Source organism: Meriones unguiculatus, chromosome 9 (assembly GCF_030254825.1).
Source record: "Meriones unguiculatus strain TT.TT164.6M chromosome 9, Bangor_MerUng_6.1, whole genome shotgun sequence".
In the NCBI taxonomy this organism is placed as follows: Eukaryota; Metazoa; Chordata; class Mammalia; order Rodentia; family Muridae; genus Meriones; species Meriones unguiculatus.
The window spans coordinates 47,196,158-47,221,607 of record NC_083357.1 but is presented as its reverse complement, the minus strand read 5'-3'; the positions used below and the strand labels follow the sequence as shown (position 1 = coordinate 47,221,607).

The 25,450-nt window shown below is 44.4% G+C and overlaps 1 protein-coding gene across 4 annotated transcripts in view; it reads right to left on the bottom strand.

Annotated features, from left to right (window-relative positions):
• The window catches only part of Atp8a2 (ATPase phospholipid transporting 8A2), a 512,095-nt gene that overhangs the window by 137,171 nt on the left and 349,474 nt on the right, over positions 1 to 25,450 (bottom strand). For all 4 annotated transcript variants that reach the window (XM_060391096.1, XM_060391095.1, XM_060391093.1 and 1 more), the window contains exons 28-30: positions 17,453 to 17,527; positions 9,192 to 9,314; positions 6,626 to 6,704 (exon numbers count right to left, since the gene is read on the bottom strand). In XM_060391096.1, coding sequence (XP_060247079.1) covers positions 6,626 to 6,704; positions 9,192 to 9,314; positions 17,453 to 17,527 — 277 coding nt within the window. The remainder of the gene's footprint in view (positions 1 to 6,625; positions 6,705 to 9,191; positions 9,315 to 17,452; positions 17,528 to 25,450) is intronic.

Here is a 25,450-nt window from a genome sequence, read left to right as displayed (position 1 = left end):
AGGTGAATGGGGTCACTGACTTGTAATGGAGAATAGCATCCTGGTCCTTTATCACAGGAAGACAGCTAGAGGAGACCCGAATCAGTGTTTTCAGTTCAACATGGAGCATGACTGTCTACAAGAGAAGGAATTTGGCAAACGAAGTGAGAGAAATAATTAGTTTAGTGGGCAAATCCTGGTCACAAGAGTTAGGAGATGCTGGGTGTTGCTTGACTCTCTTATATAAGTTCTACTCTCAGGGAGTTTATTTTAGATTTGAGGCTGTTTCCTACAAGCCTGGATTCTAACATGGAGGTTTCATGTCAAGGACAGAGGGAGGATGAGCCTGGGAAAAGAGAGCATCCATTATCTTTTCCTAAAGCCTATTGGATGATTTCCATGGGTGCATAAAAAAGGTCAACTTCCTATGTGCTTGGGTTGACACCACTGAGTCACATTTAGAATGGTCTGCAGCTGTACTTGACAGGCCCACTGCCATGAGGTACTCAGGCCATACACAAGAGAAACGAGCTGTCCTGGAGAGCTGGACCCTCTCAGACATGGACAGTCTGAGGTGTTGAGAGGCGCTGAACTCAAGCAGCTTGTCAGGCTATTCTTCCAGACACACATTGTTGTCAATTTCTACATTAGATCCAGCGACCAACATAATGCAGGCTTAGACAAGTGAGGTCCTGGAGGCACAGTCACCACAGCAGATTTTGTTGTGGACCACTGGGTCAAAGCCACACTGGCCTCTCTGTATTTAGTAGTAACAGTCTCCCAAATGCAAAATTTCTTTGAAAATAGTTGTGGGAAAAGCATGATTTATAAGAAAAGTATGTCTCATTTTCTGAGCAGACAGAAGGATCAGGGAACTTCTTTATAATATTCCAAAGGGCAAGGCTGATGGTATTTCATGAAGATGCAACTGCAATTAAATGTTCATTAAAAACATCACATCAATACCCAGCCAAACCACAGCATATATTCAGGGGTGGCTCTGACAAATAGCAAAATGTCATAGCATGGTGCTGTGTGGCTAAAGAAGCTAGGATGTGGTAATCATGAAACCAGACGGGAGATGTATATGTGTACTTCGGATGGAGCAAGAACCCGGGGACAGCTGAAGTGACAGCCGCAGGCATCTTGTCCTGCAGAAGGCATTAAGGGAGGAGTCAGGAACACCGGCCTCTTTTCTGGCCGTCAGAGCATTTGCCAAGACATTTTTGGTTGGAAACTATGCCAAGTCCCTGCTGTCTTCTCTTCCCTCTGCTTCGAAACATTCAGCAGAGCAATTCTGGAGCAGAGCAGACTTCAGACTCCCAGCCACCCCCCACCCCCAGACCCGAAAGCCTCTGGGCCTCTTAAGATTCCAGTGGCTCCGGGCAGCTACAGACAGCTCGCTACTCCCAGGTTTATATCCAGAGCAGAGAGATACTGTCCAGGATTCAGAAAAGTGGATTTACAAATAAACTTTCAGAACTGAACTTGTGAACATGGCTCCATGATCGGTCGCTATCGCCGGCACCATTATTTCTGCTTCCAGCCTAGGGAGAACATTTATTTTCTTCCCCTTCTTTATAAAGAATGGTATGGAATGTTGGAAGTACTCTCTAAAGAGAAGGGTTTATACAAGTGTTAGCGATTATAATTACATTCACGACGGTGCTGGGTTAAGTTCCTGGTTACATAAGCCTTTGGATTTTCTTCTTGCTCCTGCCATTTCAGCTGGATGAAGTTAAGGACACAGAACTCAAATTTCAATATCATTTTCCCCCCTTGTGTTTACTAAAAATAAACTTGAAAGGGGAAGTAAAAATGAGAGAAGGCAAACTTGCTGGTGACACCAAATATCAGTGTGGCCACAGACAGGTTTCTTATCTCTGTGTGTTTGGGTAATGGACATTCCCCAGCCGCTGGCACCCCAACAAAATCTTGCCAATCAGTTTGAGCAGAAGTGAGAGATCCCTTCAGGAACAAATAAGCCTTATAATCCTCTCCTGCTAGTGTGCAAAGTGAGGGTGAGCTCAGGGGCTGTGCACTTATGGGAGCCTGTGGTAGTGAGCCGGAGGACTGTTGGCCTCTGGTGCAGTATGGCATGCAGACGTGAAAATCACTGCCATGAAGGCAGACACTCACACCCGGAGACCCCTGTGTAGGGGAGCAAAGTACCTGGCCCTAAATCTACTTCTGTAGTTCATGCTGGCTATTCACAAAAACTGCAGACCTCTCTAAGCACAAGAATGGCACTAGGAAGAAACCCACAGGTAGCTATGGCAGCAAATAACAGAAAGAGACGAAAGCTTTGACGATGCCCTCTATTTGCCTAGGAAAGACTGGTACTCAGGAAGAACAGGTGGAGGGAACGGATGAAAGCACATGGCTGCCACCTCTACTGTGAGATGATCTTGCTGGCCGTGCTCCTCCTTCCTCACTCTCTCATAGATGGAGCCATCTCCTTCCCCCCAAAAGAGCATGTGGCTATCTCCAGTGTCTGCAACAGGCTCCATCTAATCCAGGGAGGAAAGAGCTTATTGGTTTACAGGTTCTGATCACAGTCCATCATGATGGGAAGTCAGGGCAGGAATTCAAGGCTTGAAGCTAGGCTTGGGGACTGAAGCATCAGTCATGAGAGAAAGCTGCTTACCCGCTTGATCTCAGGCTCACATTCAGCTGGGTCTACTTGCCAGTACTTCCCAGGACTGCCTGCCTAGGGATGACACCACCCACAGTGGGCTGAGCCCTCCCATATCAATCATTCTTGAAAAAAGAAAAATCCCCCAGACCTGCCTACAGGCCACTCTAATGGAGGCATCTTCTCAGTCGAGGGTCCTTCTTCCCAGATGACCCTAGCTTGTGTTAAGTAGAAACAACAGCAGCAGCAGCAAAAGCAACAACAAAAAACATAACCAGCACAAATATTTTAAGACAAATTTTCTTTTCTGGGAAGTATATTCCTCCCCCCTCCCCATTTTTCCCTCATAAATTTCATCAAGGAGAATCTGAAAAATGTTTTTTCAAATCAAAATTAATTTTGTGTTCTTTTGCCAATAACCACATTCCACTTCAAGGAGGGCTGTTCAACTGTGTAGACTAGAAATGCCAGCTGAAGCCTAAGAGCAGCCAACAAAGCCCTTGAGTTGGAGCCTGAGACGGTGCCATCCCTGATCTTAATCTACGGTAATTTTCAGATCAAAGGGTGGGGGCTTAAGGTAAATCAGATTGGGAGCTTGATGGTGGGACAGTTGAGAAAAGTCTGATTTACTGATTTGCTTGAGAGGAAAAATTTATTTTGAAACTTGGAATGAGTCATCACAAACTTGATCAACAAGACTGATTGCTTTGAAAGTCTATCCAAAACCATGCAAAAATAAGCAAAGGGAAAAATTCTTGGAGACGTTGTAGAAAATGAATGAGCTGCCCACACCTTCTCAAGAATATTTCTTCCCCTAGATCATGTTGCCCTGACAAAAATGAACAGGGCCGAGAGGTGATGCCTGAGCCTTTTGCCACCAATGGTTGGGACAAGATTTTAGAATAAAACTCACTGGTGATGTGACATAATCTGGGTAGCAGCATACAGATATCCAAAGCCACACTACAGACTTTGGTCTTGGGCAAGCAGAAGTTCTTCAGAACTATGAGTAGGGCTGTGACTGAGAAATTACTTCAGCACTTGGCTGAGGAAGAAGGGAGGCGGGTCTGAAGGCATCAGTGCTAGATGGGGTCCTTAGCTTTGGAAAGCACTCTGGCTTATTTAAAAATGGTGCTTTGTTCCTATGCTCTTAAAGACAGACTGGTTAAATCTTCCTAATTTTTTAAAAAAAGATTTGTTATTAATACTATTACTACTGTTATTATTATCTTAATTATGTATATGTGTATCTGTATGGTTTTATACATGGGAGAGCAGGTCAGTGGCATCAGATTCCCTACAGCTGGAGTTACAGGTAGAAGAAGGAAGGAAGGAAGGAAGGAAGGAAAGAAGGAAGGAAGGAAGGAAAGGGAGAGAGCAGGAAGTGAAGGAGGGAGGGGGAGGAAAATAGTTCACTTGTATTTAGGATATTAAATCACTTTCTGGATTTTTACCATTGACATCCTACCAAATAAAATGAAGCACACATACACACAATTACACACATATTCATACACACAGACACACATACATACATATATACATATGAACACACACATATACATACACATATAAACACATACAGAAACACATGTACACGAGCACACACACAAACACACACACACATACTAGCAGTTAATGTTATTGTCAAATTCTGTGTTTCTCTATAAAACAGTCTTAACTTGGTCATAAGCAAGATTTTATGACATGACTTTTCAATACCTCCAGCCCTTCAATGAGAACATGTCTCCTGACATGCTGGTGACAAGAGTCCCTCTCTCACTTCTTTACCTCATCCACCCCCATCCAGATGCCATCCTCCCCTTTCCGCTGCGGTCATCTGCTGCCCAGCCTTCCACGCAGGACACTGGATGTGTGCCGTGCAGCGCAGACACACTCTCACAGGGACACGAGGCTTGGGGAGGGGAGGAGGAAATGACACTGTCCACTGGTGCTTCCAGAACAAGCTCCCACAGACCAGGACAGTCACAGAAGCTTCTTCCTCACAGTCCAAGATCAAGGCGCTGGCAGCTGCTGAGTGTGGCAGGAGCTCCCTCGCTTCAGAGGGCTCTTCCTTTGTACTCTCACACTCTGAAGGAACAAGCACTCTGGTCTCTCACACGAGCCTACAACACTCATGAAGCTCTACGCCTACAACCTTACGACCCCGGCGGCCCCACCGCCTACCTCATTTGGGGGGTAGGATTTTCATAGAGGGATTTCAGGGAGCTACAAACAGCCCATTTCCCCACAATGGCTCTTCTGCCATTCCTACATAACTGAAATCTACTCATAGCTACAACTAAAGCTAAGTATGAACCCCTTTAAGGGTAGTAATAACCCAAGTGGAATGTACTCCTGAGGCTGTGTTCAATCATGCTCTGTTTGCTTGAGATGGTGACTTTCTACTCGGTACTAGAATTTTCCATGTTTGAATCTACCTCCCCCCACTAGAGTACAAACTCAAAAGGTGGGACCCTCTGCCTACATTTGTACATTCACCTTCCTTTTGTAAAATTACATTATTTCGTGGGGGTGGGGGGGGGACGACTGTGCACCACAGCATGCGGAGGGCAAAGGAAAACCGTGGGAGTCAGCTTTCTCCTCCTGCCACGTGGGTTCATGGGACCGAGCTCAGGTCCTCAGGTGCCAAGCACCTCCCCCTCTACCTGGTGGCCCTACAGTTCTCTCTCACCCTAGCGAAACCTAGCCCAGTTCCTGAGTCATGAAAACATGAGTCCATATGGTTTGTGGTATTAACAATTCCTGCTTTTCATCGAGCAAGAAACTTTACAAATTAGTTCAAAAGCAGTCATTCAGTTGTTAGAGGAATCAGATCAAGAAGAACAAAAATGGTCTTTACGCCAACATACCTAATATCTGTCACTTACCTTCGTTTAACACTTCGCCTTCATTGGCTGTTTTCTAAAACATTCCACAAGAAAACTTAAAAACAACAACAACAAAAACCCACAAAAGACTCTTACCCTAAAAATTCCTTAAATGATACTGACGATGATGACAAAGGGGAAAACCCCGGGGATCCTATTATTTGCCTACTAGGTGGGCAATGGAATTGGAAGAAATAGACAAGGGAGGCAGAACCTAACTTTAAATTCACTTGGTGACATCTGTGAGAGGTGAAGGCCGCTCTTCGGGGAATGAATGGATTTGAGTGATGGGATCTAGGCAGACTGCAGCAATGCCACCACCAGCTGCAGGCCAGAGCACAGGCCTTCGGGAGCCACTCTGAAGTGCACAAGTGGCCACCTGACACTGTGAGAGCTGCAAGGCCGCCTCCTCTGGCTGTCTCTGCAGGAGCACAAGCCTGACTCGCGGGCGACAGCTGCCTAGTACACTTTCCAAAGCAGTCCACTCCTGCCGCCTGGCCATCCTGCCATGGGATGGCTGCTCCTGCCCCCCACATGCCATCGCTTCAGAAACAAAACCACAGCCCAGGCTCTCTTCTACTCACAAGCCCTGACTTTAGAGAACAGTCAAAAACTGAATCCACTGCGAGTGAAAATGAAATGCAAAAGGGCTTAGGGTCCAAAGAAAATGATTTTGCTAGAATGTTCTCTGGGGGCGGTGGTGAATCTAGAGGCAGACAATTTCGTTTTCTAATCTAAATATTTAAGGGCTTCCGAAAGAAAAGGGGCTGTGATGTGTCTGAAAGAAAAGCGCATAGAACATCTTCCGACAGCGTGGAGTAGGTTAGAGAGCATCATCAGTGTGCTGAGTCGCTCCTGTGTGGAGCACGAGCATAGGCACAAGACTCACCTATCACCTGAGCATGGAGTTCCTTATATTTATACAGTCATTTCAAAGAAAAAGCCAGAACTTTAGGACTTGTATGGGAACCGGCGCCTGCTGGGCAAGGGAGTGGGGAGGTCTGTGTTTCCTGTGTTTATATCATGTGTGCAGGACCACCTGGGGAAAATGGTGCACACACTGGTCTCACAGGAGGCAGAGTTCCTTGCAGGTGGGTGAAATCATGAAGGCATTACCTACCGTGCTCCAATGCTTTCATGGGAAGCCAGAAGAGGATGAGGGAGTGGACCAACGCATTGATGCAGTGACCCCAGAAAACCTGCAGGGAGACACGCCAGGAAGTCAGAGTGCTGGGGACTCAGGGTCTCTGTGTATAACTGGCAACAGATGAGGCATTGTGAAGGCTCCCGTGTGGGCTGGGCACCTCAGCGAGGGGCCTTTTTAGTCTCTTTTTAAAAACAAAACCAAAAATGGCTCCCTCCTGCTTACATGTAGATGACAGGGTGATCTCCAGGTAATATTACTTCGGTACAAATCTGTCTACACCTGCGCGGAGACGACACGCAATCCCTCCACATCTGAAAACTGAGCTTCAGTGTGCTACCCACTGTACCTAAGGGGGCACTTCTGAATCACTCAGAAAAGAGGGCTTAGGTTAAAACTGAATAATAAGAAACTGGAATTTTGTTTACTTTAAAACATTAAAACCTATTTTATGTATACATTTCCATTTTTAATTCTTAAGCCTTAACATACATTTTTTTTTCTGTCATCTTTGAGGTCAATGTCTTTCTCTCTCACACACACTGTCTTTGGGGGCTGGCAAGATGGCTCAGTGGGCTAAGGGGCCTGCATCAAGTCTGAGGACCTGAGCTCAATCCCAGGAATCCCATGGTGGAGGGAGAGAACTGAGGGCCGTTCTCTGACCTCCATGCACCCGCAAGGGCCTGGAACATCCCCTCCTCATACACAGAATAAAATAAATAATGTGAAAATTCTCTTTTAATGTTTGCAATGTTCAACAAAAGGGCACAGAGTTCTGCCCATGACAGAGTTGTGAGCATTGCAATGACTTTAAAAGTTATCTTTTGCACCCAGGCCAAGCATGTGCTGTATTGCTCCACCCTGGCCTAGGCCCTTTCAGTAGTCTAACTACTATGGTGAGAATGCTTCTAAATCCAAGCGAGACTTAGTCGGCTGTCTCCAGGCTGTTCTGGGGAATGTCATGAAGGTGATTAACCTGTAATTAGGAGCAGAAAATGGCAAAAGACATTCTATTATAAGGCAACCAGATTTATCCCCAGTTTTATTTACTGTCAGTTTACTGTGATGATTGGGGCCAGATCCAGGCCTCATGTGTGCTGGGAAATGTTGTACCATTTCTCCATAACCTCAACCCATTTGTTCTCAGTTTGACCCACCTTTTTTCTGAACTCTCCATTAAAAATACAAAATAAAACAACCCTCCCCACCCCCGAAAATAATAACCCTGCTAAGTGCATGCTTGAGACTGAGGCCTACCCAGTCTGCTTTCAGTGTGGGCTCATTTTCTGCTTATGAGCCACCCCTGAAGATTCAAACTGAGGGGAACAGATGTGACCTGTGAAAGCAGTATGGAGAAGGGGACTCCATAAACAGACTCAGTAAGCAGGCTGATAAAATTACTCAGCATGTAGGGAAACCAGCGGAGCCAATAGGATGCCTCTTATTTTCTCCAATCCTGCATCTGCCTATTAAACCTGACCAAAGAGAAGGCAGCTATGAGAGTCAGCCGTCAGCTACATCTGCTCAGGATAGCCTACAGAGGTGGTTCACTGCTTTCTTATAGGCCGTGTAGGTTTCTAGGCACACACAGCACCATGGTCAGGCTGCCGTGCTTACATCCTGCCTCCTCTGCAGGGGGGACCCCTTCAGGCAGTGGCACCCAACCTCACTGCCAGTGTGTGCATGCGTGTGGCAGAGGCCTGTGTGATGGGCTCGTTTTGGTATTCCGGACGGTTCCACCCATTTTCTAAGTGGCCTAGCCTCTGTCTGCGTCTCCTCGGGATAGCCTATTCACGGTGGACATCTGAAAGCAGCATATCTTAAATGCCCCAAATTCAAAACTTGGTGGACAGTTGTTGAGTATTTAGACTTCCTCCCACCTCCAAGATATATTATATGTGCAAGTATTCCAAATTCTACCCTTCTCCCCTCCCAAAAGCCTCCGAAATACACAACACTTGGGGTTCTAGGCATCCCAAGAAAACAGAAGGCCCTTAGTTTGAATGCCCAGCACATGTAAAAGTGGGAACTGGCTGTATGTGCCTATAAACCTGGGACTGGGTGGTGGGTAGAGGCAGAAGGATGAGAGCTCTGGACAGGAAGCCCATCCTAAAGCATCAGCTTCAGGCTCTACACAAAGATCCCATCTCACAATATAAGGTGGAGAGTGACGGATGGTGACACCCAATATTCTCCTCTGCATGCACCTGCATGTGTGTGCACCTCCCCCAACGTGTGCATATACCTCACGTGCAAAGTTAAAACCAGTAAATGAGGCTGTAGCCAGCCTTAACAAGGGCCACTGATGGTATTGTAAAGGGGCCCGAGATGCTGCTGCCCACAGAACGCAGAGCTGTGAGCAGAAGGAAGGGCATGCTGGCTGGACTTGAGGGAAGTGTTTCTGGATCCCACGGCCAGATATAGGGGGTTCTGTCAACGCACTGTGCCAAGCTCCACTTGTCCTGTGGATGGGTATTCAGAGCTGAAGGAGAAGCAGGGCTGTGCCTTCCATAGGTCAGAGCTGGTTCTTTGCCTCATTTACCTTGGTGTTGAAGCCTTCTGCATTCTGGGTGATCTTGTAGAGCTGTGGAAATCTGAGCATGCTCTCCTGAGTACAGGACCTCTCGAAGATTCCAAGAGTGAAGGGCGGCAAGGCGGTGAAGATCTGTATGGAGACAATAAGCCATTAAACACAGCCCTTCTGCTTCCCACTGTACCAGTGTTTCGGCTCTGTGGGCAACGACTTCACCTCTGCTCACATCCAAACCCGAGACTATGATTCACAACTCCCATCCCCCAAACTGAACATCCCCCAAACAGAACAAAAGAAATCCACAAGTCGCCTTTTTCTCCTGTTGATCCATGTAAATGAATCCATGGAACACTAAAAACATAAATTGCTGCTGAGTTAGGAACTCACTGGTGAACCGCTGCCTTCTGGGTAGAACTAGCCACAATGGTGCTTCCACTACACTTAGCTCCAGAAAGCCGTGTGGTGTTTTCTGTCAGTGGCTGTGTGAGTTGTATCATGTAGGGAAACCCCTTGATTCTCTCCTCAAGTTTCAGGAGGCACGGGTAATTCCTCCATGTTTTCACTCACCAGTCACTCACTGTGAACGAGATAGGGCCAGTGGTGTGTGGGGCACTGAGAATTCACACACTTCTTTAGAGAGGAAGAAAGGCTGGGAAACTTCTGAGGCCCGTGTCTGCTGCCGAGGAGGTGACCCATGATGGCAGGGTGACAGAAAGGTAACATGTGTAGCGTTGGGGCTCTGCAAGGTTGCTCAGCTCTAACATCATGGCGGCGCAGTGAGAGAGGACTCAGTACATCCACGTATGAGGCTTGCAGGGCACGGGACCGATAGGGCTTGGTCAGATGATACTGAATGTGGACAAGGGGCTGCTCCTGGCTCCACCTCTGAGAAAAGCACCTTTCTAAAACTCTCAGGCATCAACAACATGTTTTGGGGAAGCCTGTAGCACTCAAAGGATGTGGCTGGCTGAGGACACAGTACAAAGAAACCATCTCTGGGGCAGTGGATGCAGAGAGAGCCTTTGAGGTGCAAGCTTTCACCAGTTCTCCTTGGGGTCAGATGTGCTCATGCTTCTGTGTTGCAAAATAAAGCCAGACACTGACAATAGGTTTAGAAAGAAAGTGCCATGTCAGTCTGGGGCATATGTAGTCCAAGTGTCACTCTTTCACTTGATTCTGGCAAGTTCAAAGAGACTGGCCCATCATTTATCCTCAGCCAGCCTTGCAGCCATGGAATCTAACCCACACGTTACCTGGAGACTGAGAATCTGACCAGTGAGAAGCACCCTTCCCCATGCTGCTGGGATCAGACAGGTGAGTGAGGCCAGTGATTCTCTCAGGTGCCTGCTTTGGCCCAGGGCTGATGGAGAGCAGCCCTGGCATTTCAACAGGCTACACGGAGATGGAGAGCTGCCACTATCACAGATGCTGTGTGTTTCACGGCCAGCAGAAGGAACGAATGGTCAAGGACTGTCTCAAGGAGCGCTGCATCCACTGTGGGCACATGCTTTCACCTCCACTGTTCTCCAGCAGTCCAAGCAGCATGCATATGCCGGCACGAACTCTGCCGGCCTTTTTCTTTTTCTCTTTTATTTGACTCTTCAATGTGAAGCCCTCTTCACCCTCATTACTGGTGGACAGCCCAGCACGTTCTAACATGCTTTCACCCTTTAAGGTAGACTGTACTCACCTATGTAGACTGGATGGGGACCATGGTTTTGTTTGCTTGCTTGTTTGTTTGTTTGTTTGTTTACAATGGAGACATTATGCACATTTATCTTCATCATTGTTTTCTTGCTAAACAATACATCACAAAAAGTCCTGCAAGCTCCTGGGATGTCACACTAATGCAGTCTTTTTAGTGCTCTTTAGTGTTCACATATAAGTCACAGCAGGGATGTGGCATAGTTCTGAGTTATTAATTCACCAATGCACAGGCTTTCACTTTGATTCTAGCATTCTTTTCATTACCACAAACATGTATGAAACATCTATAAGATGGCGCCTTTTGTGCTCGGCTCCTTCCCCACTGGAGGAAGAGCTGCTGGGAATAGCAGGAAACAGGTAGTTTTGCTTTTATATGATGTTGCCTGCTTGTATTCTAAAAAGGATCCCAAGATTTTATACTTCCCTTTGCAAAGAACGAGAGTGACCTCTTGCCAGTCTCCCTATCTGAAGTGGTTATATGCCACGTTTATTGTTCTCTTGTTTGAAAGAGTCAGATATTAACTCTTACTTTAAAAGTTTTACGTTTCCCCGTCTACCCGTGAGCCTGCACATGTGGACCATCTGGGCCTGCCACTTTCAGCAGCGTCTAGTTAGGTCCCTGTTCTGTGTTCCGCCATGGTTATCTGTCTCTGAGAGTTCCTTGAGTCCTCGGCTGGGTCTTTGAGCTGTGGCTTCTTTTGCAACCTAAAAGTTTTTAAGTTTTAAGTGGTCAAAACCAGCTTTGGACCATTGACTTGTGGACAGTTTTCCCACCATGGAGCTTATGTGTATTTTTTAGGAGCATGTCAGGGGAGACTCACACTTTTATTTTTCCCATTCAAGTCCTTAATATATTCGGAATTTATTTTTCTGTGAGGTATAAGCTAAGAATTAATTTTTTTCCCAGATAATGAACCAGATGTGAAAACACAATTAATTGACGCTTTCCCACGAAGCTGATAATAAAAAAAGTCACTATTATGGTTTATTAGACTCGGATGTATTGTTGTAGAGTCTGAAGTGGAACCCAGTTCTGTAATCTGTGGCTCTGAGTCGGCCAGGCACATACCGCTCCTGACGTGTTTTCCCGCCTAGCCTGAGAGTAAAGTCTACAACCTCTTCCGAACGTGTTTTGAACATCTGCTTTCAGGCTCTCCTTTATTCTACTTATAGCTCCTCTTGTACCCCTCAAAGCTATTTGCATCATGTAAATGTCCATATTAACTTTAGAAGAGATGACGTTGTAATGATTTTTAAGTCTTTTTGAATAAGAAAACAGTGCACTTTCCGTCTAAATCCTGGTGTTTAGTCTTTATTGCTTTGTCATTTTTCAGTGGAACTGGGGACTGTGCAAGGCAGACACACTGTCTATCCCTGAGCTATATCCCCAGTCTTGCTTTTATTTTACTGTTGAATTCTGAGACAAGTCTCACTAAGTTTCCTGGGCCAGCCTTGAACTCACTCCACAGCGCAGGGAGAATAAAGGTAAAAAGCTTTTGCCTCAGTCTCTGCAGTAGCCAGGTTACAGGAGGTGCTAGGAAGCCCAAGTGATTTTTAATCTTTCGTTAAGACTTTGGGCTTTTTCATAGGGTACTATAAAAGTACAACTATGTAATTTATAATTTAAAAATATGTGGGAGACGCAGTCATACTACGCCAACTGGCTCGTCCCCAAATTGTGAGCCCCAATGATTCTCCCTGCCCCAGTCTCTTATACACCTGGGACTCAGCCATGTGCCTCTGTGCCCAGCCATGTATGAGTTCAATTGCTTTCTGAAAGGAGTTCTTATATTTTTTTTTCTTCAGTTTTTAGGAGCTCTTTGGTAGACTTAAAAATAGAATTACGGGTTACTAGAACAGAAACAAAATGTCTTATCTGACTCTTTTGGAATTCCCTCATATTTCAAGTATTTTTCTGTTGGTTTCTTCTGGTTTTCTGGATAAACAAGCATTTATGACCATATTTATGTAACCACTGTCTCATTTGCATGAGTATTTGTATAAACACGGAAATTGCTCATGTAACAGTTTTAACCTTCTTGGTGGTTGCTGAAAACCCTGTGAGGATGCTGAGCTCTGCAGTGATGATGGCTGGTCTGCCTGCAGTGATGGCCAGTCCATGGACCAACTTCTGGCAGGTCACAGGCACTTTGGGAATCTGCCATGGATGGCAGCATGCTGCAGCTTTGCAAGCAGGCTCAAATCCAGCTGACTGACTTCTTTGTGTTTCCACTTTTTCCCAGGTCTGATTTTCAGAATGCCAGCTGAACTGCTTCAGACACTTCCGTGGCATTTACTGATGGGACTGTGTTTCTGTTCATTTTTATTGACATAATTAGAATGCTTTCTTTTTAAATGGAAACTCTTATCCTTGACATTAGGCCCGCTTTGTCAAATTATTTTAATCTTTTTAACACAGAGCTAAGCTCCATTAGCTGACACGTTATTTAAATGTCTGTAATTACAAGTCAGGCCTGCTCACAGGTTTTTTTTTTTTTTCTTTCTTTTTTTAAAGTTATCCTATGGGATCGATAACAGGATTGCTGTTTGGAAACAGTTTAAATAATATTGCAGTGATCTCCTCACTGAAAATGATATAACATTTAGCTGGATCTACCTGACCCAGGCAATTTTCCTCCCTGGTGGCCCTTTAAATCACTAACTGATATGGAAATTAAACTATAGCTCTGGGGCAGCTCTTAATGGTGTATGATCAATGGACACCTAACACCGTGGCCAGACTACACCCCTCAGATGCTTTGTTTTTCTACACACCCACCACAAAGCTAGGCGCAGCAAAGGCTAACACTGATAACTACTAGTAAAAGAGAGAGGTCATAGGATATGCTACCAAAAAAATAGTTAAAACTTTAGATTTTTTTCCTGGTGGTTTACTTAAAATGTTTTTGGGATAAGAATTACACCATTTCCCCCTTCTCTTTTATCCATCCAAACCCTCCCAATTCCTTCTCCTTGCTGTATTTTATGACCTCTTTTTTCTTTAATTGTTGATGTGTTTGTGTGTGTGTATGTGTGTGTGTATTCCTAAATACGATCTTCTTAGTCTGTATGTTCCTTGTATGTATATGTTTTCAGGGCTGACCATTTGGTATCAGATATCCAATTGGTGTGTTCTTCCCTGGGTACGACTATTTCTCCTGCTCTCAGTGTTCCCCAGTTGCCCGTAGTTCTTTGTCTAGGGCTGAGGCCTCAGGAGTGGCAGGAGTGGCAGTAAATAAGAGCTCTCTAATTGGACTTCCGGTCCACTCAACATGAGGGATATCATGCCTGGTACAGGAAACCTAGCCAACTACCCATTGACACCAAAGTTATGGGTCTTTGAGGAGACCCTACAACTACCACCTTACTAACCCAGCATAATTCCTAGCTACATTATAAATATTTGTCCTTATACCCACAAGCAAATGTATTCTCCACCCTTATCAAGGAAACCTCTTTTTGCAATTGCTAGAGACCATTACAGAAAACCACAGCCAACCATAATGCATAGTTTGGCGTCCTGTCCCAATGACTACACCTACCAAACTCCTACACCTAAGGCTGCTCAGGGGACATTCATAAGAGGAGCAGAAAGACTGTAAGAGCCAGAGGATCAGGGAGTTTTCTGAGAGTCTGTGTCTCCTAGTAATCTCAGAAGCTACACCTATAAAGTCTCAGCAACGTGGGAATCTTCTGAGACTGTCAGCCTGTAGCTGGCTGCAAGAAACCAAAGGCTCGGAAAGTGAAATCACAGGCAGGCAACTAATGGAAGGAGAATGCAATGAGACATAGCTAGGTCAGTGTTTAGGGTCATGCAAAATCAAGTCTGTTTCATTCTGTTTAACAGGGTGTGTCAAATTGAGGAACAATGATCTTTGTTAGCTGGTTGAGGGAATTCAAACATTAAAGATTAACATTATAAGAAGAGAAAAAGATAGAAAGAAATGCTGCAAATGCTTCACCTCTCATAGAATGCCCCTTGGAGAAGAGGTCCAGCAGTGGACCACAACCAAGTTGCATAATAGGACATTACTGTGACAATATCTACAAGATTAATTATAGACTCAAGAGCAGTGTCGTGGTCAGGGTCTTCTGATCTGATCATTATACTTCTGGGTAATGCCACACTGAAGTGTGCTGTATACTCTGTTCAGAATAGGTTTGTGTGCATGTGCATGCATGTGCAAGCATGTGGATGTACATGTGTAGATGGCACATGTATGAAGAGAGATAGCAAATGGAGACAAAGTACTAATAATTGACTAATCCAAGTAAAGGACAGGAAGGGGTTCTTTGTATTCCTTCTTGTAACTTTTCTTTAATTTTTTTCTCATATTCCTCACCAAAAAAATTGCCATGGAGAAATCTGTCATGATTTGAATATCGGGTAAGTGTGTTTTTCAGAAAGCCCACTGCTGGAGGCTTGGTCTTCAGTGTGGGGGCGCTGTGGTGGCTGAACCTTTAAGATGTGGGGCCTAGTACAGAGTGATCAGAGAAAGGGCTTCCCAGAGCTGAACAGATAGAGCTGGCCAGTCTTAGACTTTCAGCTTCCTAGGCTGTGGCCAGTTAAACCTGTTTTCTCTATAAAGTATTCAGCCTTTGATATTTTGTTATAGTACCCACAAATGAATAATATACCTTCATGTTCTCAAAAGATTTGGGGTCTCGAGTGTGAGAGATTCCAGGACTCATGGTTTAGTACAAAAAGAAATACCATTGTGACTAATATTCCCAGCACCTCCTTGCACCCCCAGCATCCCAGCATGTCCGGCACCCCCAGCACCTTCCAGCATACCCTAGCACCTCTATAGTGTCCCAGTGCCCACTTTAACATCTATTCTATGGACTCTAGTAATCTGGGGTAATTTCCCGCCAAGCTGGCTTCTCTGCTGCAGAGTCCTCTTCTCTATTGGTTGGTGGGCACTGTATACACAAAACATATTCCTAGTCCTACATTAAAGGTCATGGTTGTTCTTAACCTTCCATAGACACAACAACTCCGGGGAGAACTCTTTTGAAAGGATGCATATCTCTGAGGCACTCCCTACTGAGTGACCTGGGGGCCAGGACTCTGTATTTTTCAAAAACAAACCCTCGTTGCTCTTTCTTGTCAGTAGACTCTGGGCCTTGTTTTGCCCAACATCGCCCATCATCCTATGACGGCTCATGTGGCTCAGGCATCTCAGAACATTTCTTAGGTTAATTTGAATTTCCAGGGCTACCCAGAGCTAAGAAAACCATCCTGCTCTCAAAACAGGATGAAAATAGGGCTAAACATTACTTGTCCCATAGGGTGACATTCATCCTGCACTGCCCTGAACTCCAAAGCTCTGCCTCCAGGCGATCAGCTTCACGTTGGAGTTGGGTGTGTGGCATGGGTTGGTATATGGCTTCAAGTCCTATCTAGCTGTCCCTAGCCCCTCCTCAGTATACAGAAGCAAGGCCCTGGTGCCATATTTTGGGGGAAGTTGGCTAGAGAAGACTTTTATCACATTAATTCAGCTCTCCTCTCTCCACTGCTCACTTTTTAGTGTAGCTGCCCCAGCATGCAGTACACTTTGCAAACTGACCATGATGGTTTCAAATCAAAACCAGAACCTAACTTGGCCAGTGTCTGAGAACACACACCTGTCTCTCTTTGCCTAAAAGCCACAGAGGCCCAGGTCACCCTGTGTGTTCAACATTTTATAGCCAATAGGCCAGCTACTGAGAAAGGTGCCCCGGGGAATGACTACGCAGCCAGAGATGCACACAGCACCAGAAGCTGTGTTAGTCACACTCCCTCTATTCCTCTGCACCTGCCTGGGGTAGCTAAGTTAAACCCCGTGCGGTGCAAGAAGCTAGGATCGGTGCTCAAGGCAGTAGGAGAGAGCAACTCAAGGGATGAGCCACTATGGTGACCCACAGATGGGTAGCTATGGCACTTAGCAATGCCCACGCCATAGTTTTCTGTGCCAGAGGGAGAAGAAAACAGGAAAACTATCTATTTTAGCTGATAGTTTATACTTGTCTCTGGCTTTTGGATTTATCCATCAATTAATTACAAACAAAACAAAACAAAGCAAAAACAACAAAACAGAAACATGGAAAATACCAAAGATACTGATAACTGTTCTCATAGGAGCTGGAAATCAGAATTCATAGACATTCTTCCAAGAAGGGCAAAAAGCTCAGTAGGTCATATATATACTTAGTTCATATCAATGTTTAAAAATTCAGAAATAAGGTTACAGAATGGAGTGAGTTTAAATGCAGGATAGAAAGTTTTGCTTGAAAATATTGTCAAGGCATTTAGCAAGGGGGTAGCCAGGGGTCTATTACCAAGATATATGGGTTAATAATTTCATGGGGCTACTCAAGAATGATCTGCTATGATTGAAACCATGTGTGGAGAGTTCAGGCTTCTGCAGGATGTGTGTCAGCAACAAAGGCCCTAAAGATACATTTGTGCTGCCTGCTAAGCATGCAGATGATTGGCTTAGATACACTTCCCAGACATAAACAGTGAAGGAATGCCCTGAAGTCCTCCATGCTATCAGATAGAAAGGGGTATGTATGCTTACCACATTGTACAAGCCGATGCACCAGCGCTCAAACAAAATCTGCCCAGAAAATCCATTAACAAAGGCGAACCAAAGCTGCAAGAGAACAAAGTTCATCAAGTTTTATATCAATATTGACCTAAATGTTTCCACTCACTGGAGAAGCAGCCGGGAATGCGGACCACCAGCTGGACACAGCTGCAAGGGAGACTCTGTGCCAGGGCCGTGGCAGTTGCTCTTTCAAGGAATATAAATTTCCAACGTCACAAATATCAATATCTTAAAGGAAATTTATATTTAGGATGCATCAGCTTTGAGAGGTTATATATGCCATGTTTACAGGGAAATGAACTTATACCAAATATGCCTTGTGTCAACACTTTTTGATTGATGGAGTCTGAACTTCATGCCTTTTCGCCTATAAAGTTGATTTGATAGCTGTGATTTCCCTTTGTAGGACTTTCAAGTAGATAAAGATTGTAAATAATAATAATAATAAAAAACATGAAACTATTCTGTTAGTCACGTGCATTTTTAGTTGATGAAATATTAACTTCCTTAGTTGGCTATCCTCTACCTCAAGCAAAGGCCAGCACACAATGATAAGAAACAAGAGTGCTCAAATCATCTTTTATGATAGCATGGGAAAATGAATTAACTGTACAGATCTGGTCAGTAAACACATGAGAAAAACAGTCAGCAACTTCAGCCCCCAGGGATATAAAAATTAAACTACAATTCCATTTCAATCCGAATGACATCTTTAAGAAGAGAAATGGCAACTGTGGAGATTTGAGTAAGAATGGCTCCCATAGGCTCATATATATGAATACTTAGTCACTAGGGAGTGGCCCTACTTCAGAAGGATTAGTGTGGCTTTGTTGAAGGGGGCATGTCACTGGGGGGGTGGACTTTGAGTGTTCAAAAGCCTAAGCCAGGCCCAGAATCTCTCTCTCTGTTGATATAGAACTCTCAGCTACTCTCAGCACAATGCGTGCCTGCATACTGCCATGCTTCCTACCACGACGATAACATACTAAACCCCTGAAACTACAAAAGCCAGCCCTAATTAAACATTTTCCTTTATAAGAGTTGCTGTGGTCATGCGTCTCTTCACGGCAACAGAACACAAAGACAGGAAGCAATCAATGCTGGTGAGGATTGGTCATCTATCAGAAAATCCGTGACACATGGAGACTCACTGTGCTGTCACAGGAGTCCTCTCCCAAGAGGGAACCAAGGACACAAGATCTATAACAGGTGAGCAATGGCAAAGAAACAAAACTCCCTGAGAAAGTGTGCTGAGGCAACTGTGTGCTTCCTCCTCAAAGGTCTCAGAGTAAACAGAACAAGGACGATGGCAACAACAGCAAAGCTCTCACAGGACTAAAACAAATGCACAGGAAACAATCCCGACCTAAGAACCAGCCACGGGTAAGAGAGGACTGCAGAGATTCCTGGTGATCCTGTAGCATCTAAAAAAACTATGATTTTTCTTTGGAACAGGAGATAAAATTAAATGTGTAAGACAATAAAGAAGGTAGCAAATAGGAAAAGGTTGGCGTTAGAGGATAAAGCCACAAAAAATGGAAATAAGAAACAGAGATGACAGTGATAAAAACCAGTTAGATATCTATGGAGTAGGCTTTGAAAAAATGTGTCAGCTAAAGATGGGACAGTGATTAAAAGCACTTGCTGTTCTTGCAAAGGACCAGGGTTTGGTTCTCAGCGTCCATGTTACACTCCTCACTACCACCTGTAATTCTAGTTCCAGGGAATTTAATGTTCTTTTCTGGCCTCTGCAGGCATGTCTATACACATATGGACACACACACACACACACATATGTACATACAAACTCACCCATCTAGAAATAGCAAAAATAAATCTTAAAAAAACAACCCAATGTAATGCAAAGAATAAAAGCCTACATTGACTGTAAGAGAAAGAGAAACCTTTCAAAGAGGACAAAAATAAAGGATAATAAAACAATATTTGTTAATATTTTAATTTTCAGGCGTGTTTGGGTGGGCAGGGTGATCAGGGAACAGTTTGGTAAGAGTTGGTTCTCTCCTTCTGTCATGTGGGTTCCCAGGACTGGTGGTTAGCCTTGGCAGCAAGTGTCCTTTACTGGCTGAACTATCTTTCTGACCCACAGATTTTTTAAGGCATATGAAAATAACAACAATAACAAAATAATAGAAAAGTATTCAAAGATATAATAGAAGAAAAAAATTTCTAAAACCTCATTGTGCAAATGGAGGATGGATCCTCTGACTCAGGGAAGAAAACAACAAAGATAGAAACAGATCCATCAACACTCACAATAGGCTGACATAGGAGCTAATGTGTTTGTTCATTTATTGAGTTCTGCTGCGGGGGTCCTTCTAATCCACATGCATTTGAAGTAATGTAGACCAGGCTGAGCTCGTAAGTCACAGACACCCATCTGCCTCTGCCTCCCAAGCACTGGGATTAAGGATGTGCACCATCACGGCCAGGCTAGAAATTTCATTTTTAATTAAATACCACCCCAAGTGCAGGGTTATCAAATTTTACCTATGCAGTGGACAAAGATACAGGTTTGACAAGTTGAAGAACTGGCCACCCTGATCCTTAGCTAGAAATGCAGCATTGTTCAGAAGTACTCTCCTTTGACTTGAGGATTTCACTTCCAGGAAGACAATCTTAATTATTTAAATCTTACGGCTTTAGAAATGTGGCACTCAACATGAAAATGTTTGCTTTGACATTATATAGAAAAATAGAACCTGCGTATAATATATGACAATGGCTGTAGATGACTCGTTTAATTAGGCACAATAATCTGTCTAGAAGAATAATACAAATCCATCTGCACTGATTGTCATAAAAGCCCCCAGACACATCACTGAAAAGAAAAATCAAGTCGCAAAACAAGGAAATTCTGAAAGTCCTGCACTTCAGAATTTGGGGAGGGGAGAGGGGTCAGCCTGGATTACATAGCAAGACTGTTTCAGAAACAACAAATGAAACAAACCTTCAAAACAATAACAAAATGCAAACCTAAACCTAAGACCCCTGGCCCCAAATCCAGCAAAGCACACAGTGAAAGGTCATGACTACAAAACGGAAGTATAAATTCACTTACACAGGACAGCTTCCTGGGACACATCTTAGACCCCGAATGGTCCTTATCTCCTAATAGTTCTTTCTGAGAAGCAAAGGGAGTCTCACACATGCCTCTTCTGCTGCTTTGAGCTTTCAAAACATCCATGCTTTGTTTATATATGAGCCAGTTTTCAACCAGGGACAAGCTGCCAAGGAGGAGACATTTTGGGGTGTGCAGAGACGTCCTCCATGATTACCACCTGAAGGAGGCTAACTTTCATGGTGTGCTCAGAGGCCAAAGAGTCTGCCAAAGTCCCTTACACCACCCAGGTAGGCCCATGACAGTGACCTCACTTGACCCCAACTGTCACTAACACATTGTGGAAAAACCCTGGGTGTGTTAGGCTAGCATGGTGTACTAAGCCATGACTGTGTGGTCACTGTCTGAGGAGGATGGGGCTCAGGAAGCTTTGCCACTTAAAATAAGAACAGTTCCCCCGCAGTCCTCAGAGCTGTAGCTACAGCTGATTCTTAACGGGTCAGGATAGGCTGGAAGTGAACTCTGCAACTTCACATGTGTAAACTTAAAAACAGCCCATATATTATAAAAACAAATTACTGAAGAGCCAGGAAGAGCTTTGTATGACCAAGACACCCACATTGGTGAAGATTCCTAATAAGAAGGAAAACGAAAATTCTTGAGAGTTCCTGTCTCCCTGAATTGACTCTGGGACAGTGATGTGCTGAAGGGTAAACAACAAATGGTAGGTAAAAAGCCTTCGTGGTCACTTCAGAGTGGGGTCTTTGATCTAATCCCTGGGCTGCTCCCCACAAGCAGCTGCTGTTCCAACAGCTCAGCTGGCACAGGCCCGCCTCCTCACAGTCTGGATGTGTTGGCGCTCATTTTTATCATTTGCAGGTGCTGCTGGGTTTTGAGACGTGTAAACAAACTCATTCTTAACATTTTCATCTGAGTTCCAATCACTAGTCAGCTGCTGGATGATTAGACCTGTTTATTTGATTGGAACTATTTTTATTTGTGGGAGGAGGTGGGGAAAAATGAAACCCAAAATACACAAAACAAGTCCCTCCCCCGCCAAAGTCCTCCTTATAATTTCAAAACCCATGACCTGTTTGTTTCTTCCCCTGTAAAAATTCAAACTTGATTTCATCTTGGCAAGATTTCCATACGTAAAGGGAAAACTGAAAATGTACTGTATTTTCAAACATTTATACCAACGGGCTTAGTTTTTATTTTATTTACTTGAGAGGCAGGTACACGATGCCTCTCTGACAGGCTATAAAGTCAGGCTTTCACACCGCTTAGTCATGTACAGATGTTAATTCATATGTAAAAGACAGCACCGCCCAATTCCTGAACACCAAGGTCATTTTTGGTGGGCCCTGGCTCTCAGGTCATAGACCAAACACCGCCCTCCGTGCAAACAGATGGCCTGTCTCCTCCACTTGCGGCTCTTGGAGGGCAGCACGCTCGTGCCCGCTGTGCCTTTACTCTTTTGGATATACGGGAGAAAAGATTCCTCTGCCTTAATTTTCTCGTTAACCAGGAATGCTATCAAATGAACCAAGCCAAAGCCCAGAACTGGGCAGCCTGAGACTTGGTGGGTTGGTGGGAGGCCTGCCAAGAACGGCCGCTTGCCAAGCTCCTGGGGTTTGGGTCCTCAAACGTAGTCCTGTTATGAGCAGACTGACCCAAACTTATTAAATGGCTTTTCCTTCTTGGAGAAAGATCCTTCTTTGCTTTAACTCCTACCTGACTGCCAAAAGCGCAGAAGCTGTGTTGGCTAACTGTACTGGCTCCTGTCTGGAGGAGCGATGGCCATTGTTCAACCTCAGGCCTGTCACTCCTCACAGTTCCAGCTCACAGTCAGCATTTAGCAAAATGATTGTTGGCTTGGGGAAAAGGGACAGCCTTTCCTTCTAGGGGGCTGGAAGAGACTGGGAGGGCAAAGTGTCCTACAGAGAATGCTGGAATAAATCAGTCCTCTGATTTCTTACTGCAACATGACCTACTGGTTTTCACATCCAGTCCGAGACAATGAACTGGGATTAAAGACACTTGTTCCAATGACAAATTGCTACATTCCCCTCTCCCCCAGTTAACCTGGCCATATGAATTAAAAGCAACAAACAAAAACAAACTCCTAAGTATATCCTTTGTCTAAAATTCTGTTTCTGAAAATGAATTTCCCATTAATAAAAGCACTGGTTTCCAAAAACCATGCCCTGTTTTACAATGCTGTTGGCAATGGATGACAAGGGCGAAAGGGAAGGGGCTGAGAGTCTTTTTAAGCCAGTTGTTGTATGTGATGTGTGAGGTCAAAGAGCATCACTGTGGAGTGAGACGGCGCTCACTTTACGGTTTATGTGAGATTGCTGCAGGTCAGCAGGCTTGCTTGGCAGATGCTTTGCCTACTGATCCGTCTCTTTGGCCAGAGGTCAGGTGACTGTGGCAGACCTATGAGATATTAAGCACTTAAAAGATGGATACAGAATCAAGGGAGGAGGACCAAAGGTGTGGTGCAGAGGAAGAGGTATGAGACAAGACAGCAGGAGAGGGGACGGGCTCCAGAAAGTTCTCCCTCAGGTGACCCTTTGTTTGATGAGTTATATGACTGAGGAAGCCAAAATAAAACAGAGACTTAAAAAGAAGGTTTGGCCAGCAGACAGGGCCCTATTTTAATGCCCCGGAGACTTTCCTTTCTCTCAGTCAATATTAGACAGGTAACACACAGGAGCAAACACGGCAAACCCATCACACAACCAATAAAAGGAGAATGGTGCACGGAGATCCAGGCTCTTAAAATGCATATAAAGCAGTGCACGCACATACATCTATTTGAATCTGAGAAAGAGCACTAACGGCCGAGCCCACTGTTGATCGCTGGGCAGAAGCAGAGGCAGGTGGGAAGGGTACTAAGAGCACATGATAGCTTCATCTTAACTTGTAACCATTTTCTGAGACTGTATCCTTACATTCTGATGTAGGATCGTCATCTTCCAAAGAACAGAGGGACTATGGGATGCTCGGAGCCCATGGCCTTGTAACCCCCTTGACAGGTTAGGTCACTTGAACCTCATTGCCACACTAAGGCGCCCTATTCCTACCTCACAGTGAGGAAATCTGAGCACAGAGAAGAGAAAGGCAGCAGGTTCACATGAAATCAATACTTGAAGACCACAGCTACCAATGGTAAGCTTTGCATATCAGATAAAGTGATTTTCAAAACAATTAAGGGAAGGTAACTCAATACCAAATCAGTATCTATGACTAGCTTGTTGCTGATATTTTAAGATTGTAATACCAACAAAAATACTTCCCAAATGGTAAACAAGCCTTCCTCACCATTCCAGTTTGAAGCCTTTCCCAGTGATGCTCTGAGCTGACACACTGTAATCTTTTGCTAGCATGGCTGACACTGGCCCAGCAGACAATCAAAAGTAAACTTCAAAAGTAGCATTTTTTATCCCAATTCCTCCAAGAAAAACATGCAAATTAACGATCTTAAAACAAACACTATTGTTTAAGAGGTCTAAACTCTGAAGCTGAAAAAGCATAAAATAAAATAGAAATTATTACATCACATGTATATAGCACAAGATGGGTAACTATACATTTTATTACTTTTTGTTTTGTTTTGCTCTTTTCCATTCAAATTTCAGATGACTCAACAGGTTGAATGTTAGGCTCAAAGCCACAAAGTTAGTAAAGGGAAGTCTGGTAAACATTTTTAAAAGTGTCTTTAATTACTAATTTCTCAATACTATGAAATGCCTCTGTTTCTACATAATTACACGGTTATACTGTTAAACTATAGAATATTAGGTAAATATGAAGTCCTGTTTTCTCCCCCATAAAAGACCATAATTCCGACCAGATGGGGTATGCACAATTAAATTGATTTTTAATACGGAATTCTTGGCACAATAGAATGTAATCACTCTAAATTATATCAAGGACTATGTAAAAAAAATTGTTTTATAGTTCAAGGCTTCAACTCCTCAGTCCAAATCCCATGCTGGCATGCTAGGGGACCGAATGGCTCTGGAGAGCCATAAGGAAAAAAATGAGCCTTTCATGTGGAGGTCACTGGCTAGGCTCTGCTCTCGTTCCTTAACGCCACAGCCGCCTTCCACCTCCTGTTTCCAGGAACAGTGGCAGGGGTCTGTTAGGCAAGGGGTAGCAGACATATGTGTAGGATCATTTCATTTATGGGTAGGGCCTATGGCATGCATTTGGGAACGTGAGTTTTATAACCAATAAAAGAATGCTCTTAACTTAGTGACAGTGAGATTTAGTGCTTGGTTCGGCACACCAGGATGGTCGGGGAGGGCAGAACTCAGGTGCTGAGTGCATCTCCATCAGTCCCTTTGAGCAACAGCCTGGCTGTGAGGTGTGGACTTTGTGTTTCCTTTCTGGGAATGGAAAGGAAAGGACCCTGTCTACTATCCCAGAGTAGTACTAGAAGAGAAGAATTCTCATTTTATTTATTTAGGGCTTTTTTTTTTTTTTTTTTTTTTGCATGAGTGCAAGGATGTATGTGTGTGCAGATGTCAGAGGACAACCTTGACCTCACCATCCTCAGAAACCCTGTCCACTGCCTTTGAGATGGGCTCCCATCAATAACATTTGACTTGCTGGCCAAGGAGCCCAACTGTCCTCCTGTCTGCCCTCTCTCATGCTGTGACTAAACCTCATGCTGTCGTGCCTGGCTTTTATATGTGGGTTCTGGACATTGAACTCAAGTTCTTGTGCTTATAAGGCAAATGATTCATTAACTGATCCATTTATCCTCCTATCCATTTTCAAAAACATCCCCTAACCAAGCTCTCCGCTTATATTTATGTTCTATGCTGTCGGCAGCAGCTACCTCTGTGCTGAAACAATTCAGTCTGGGTGGGGACTAG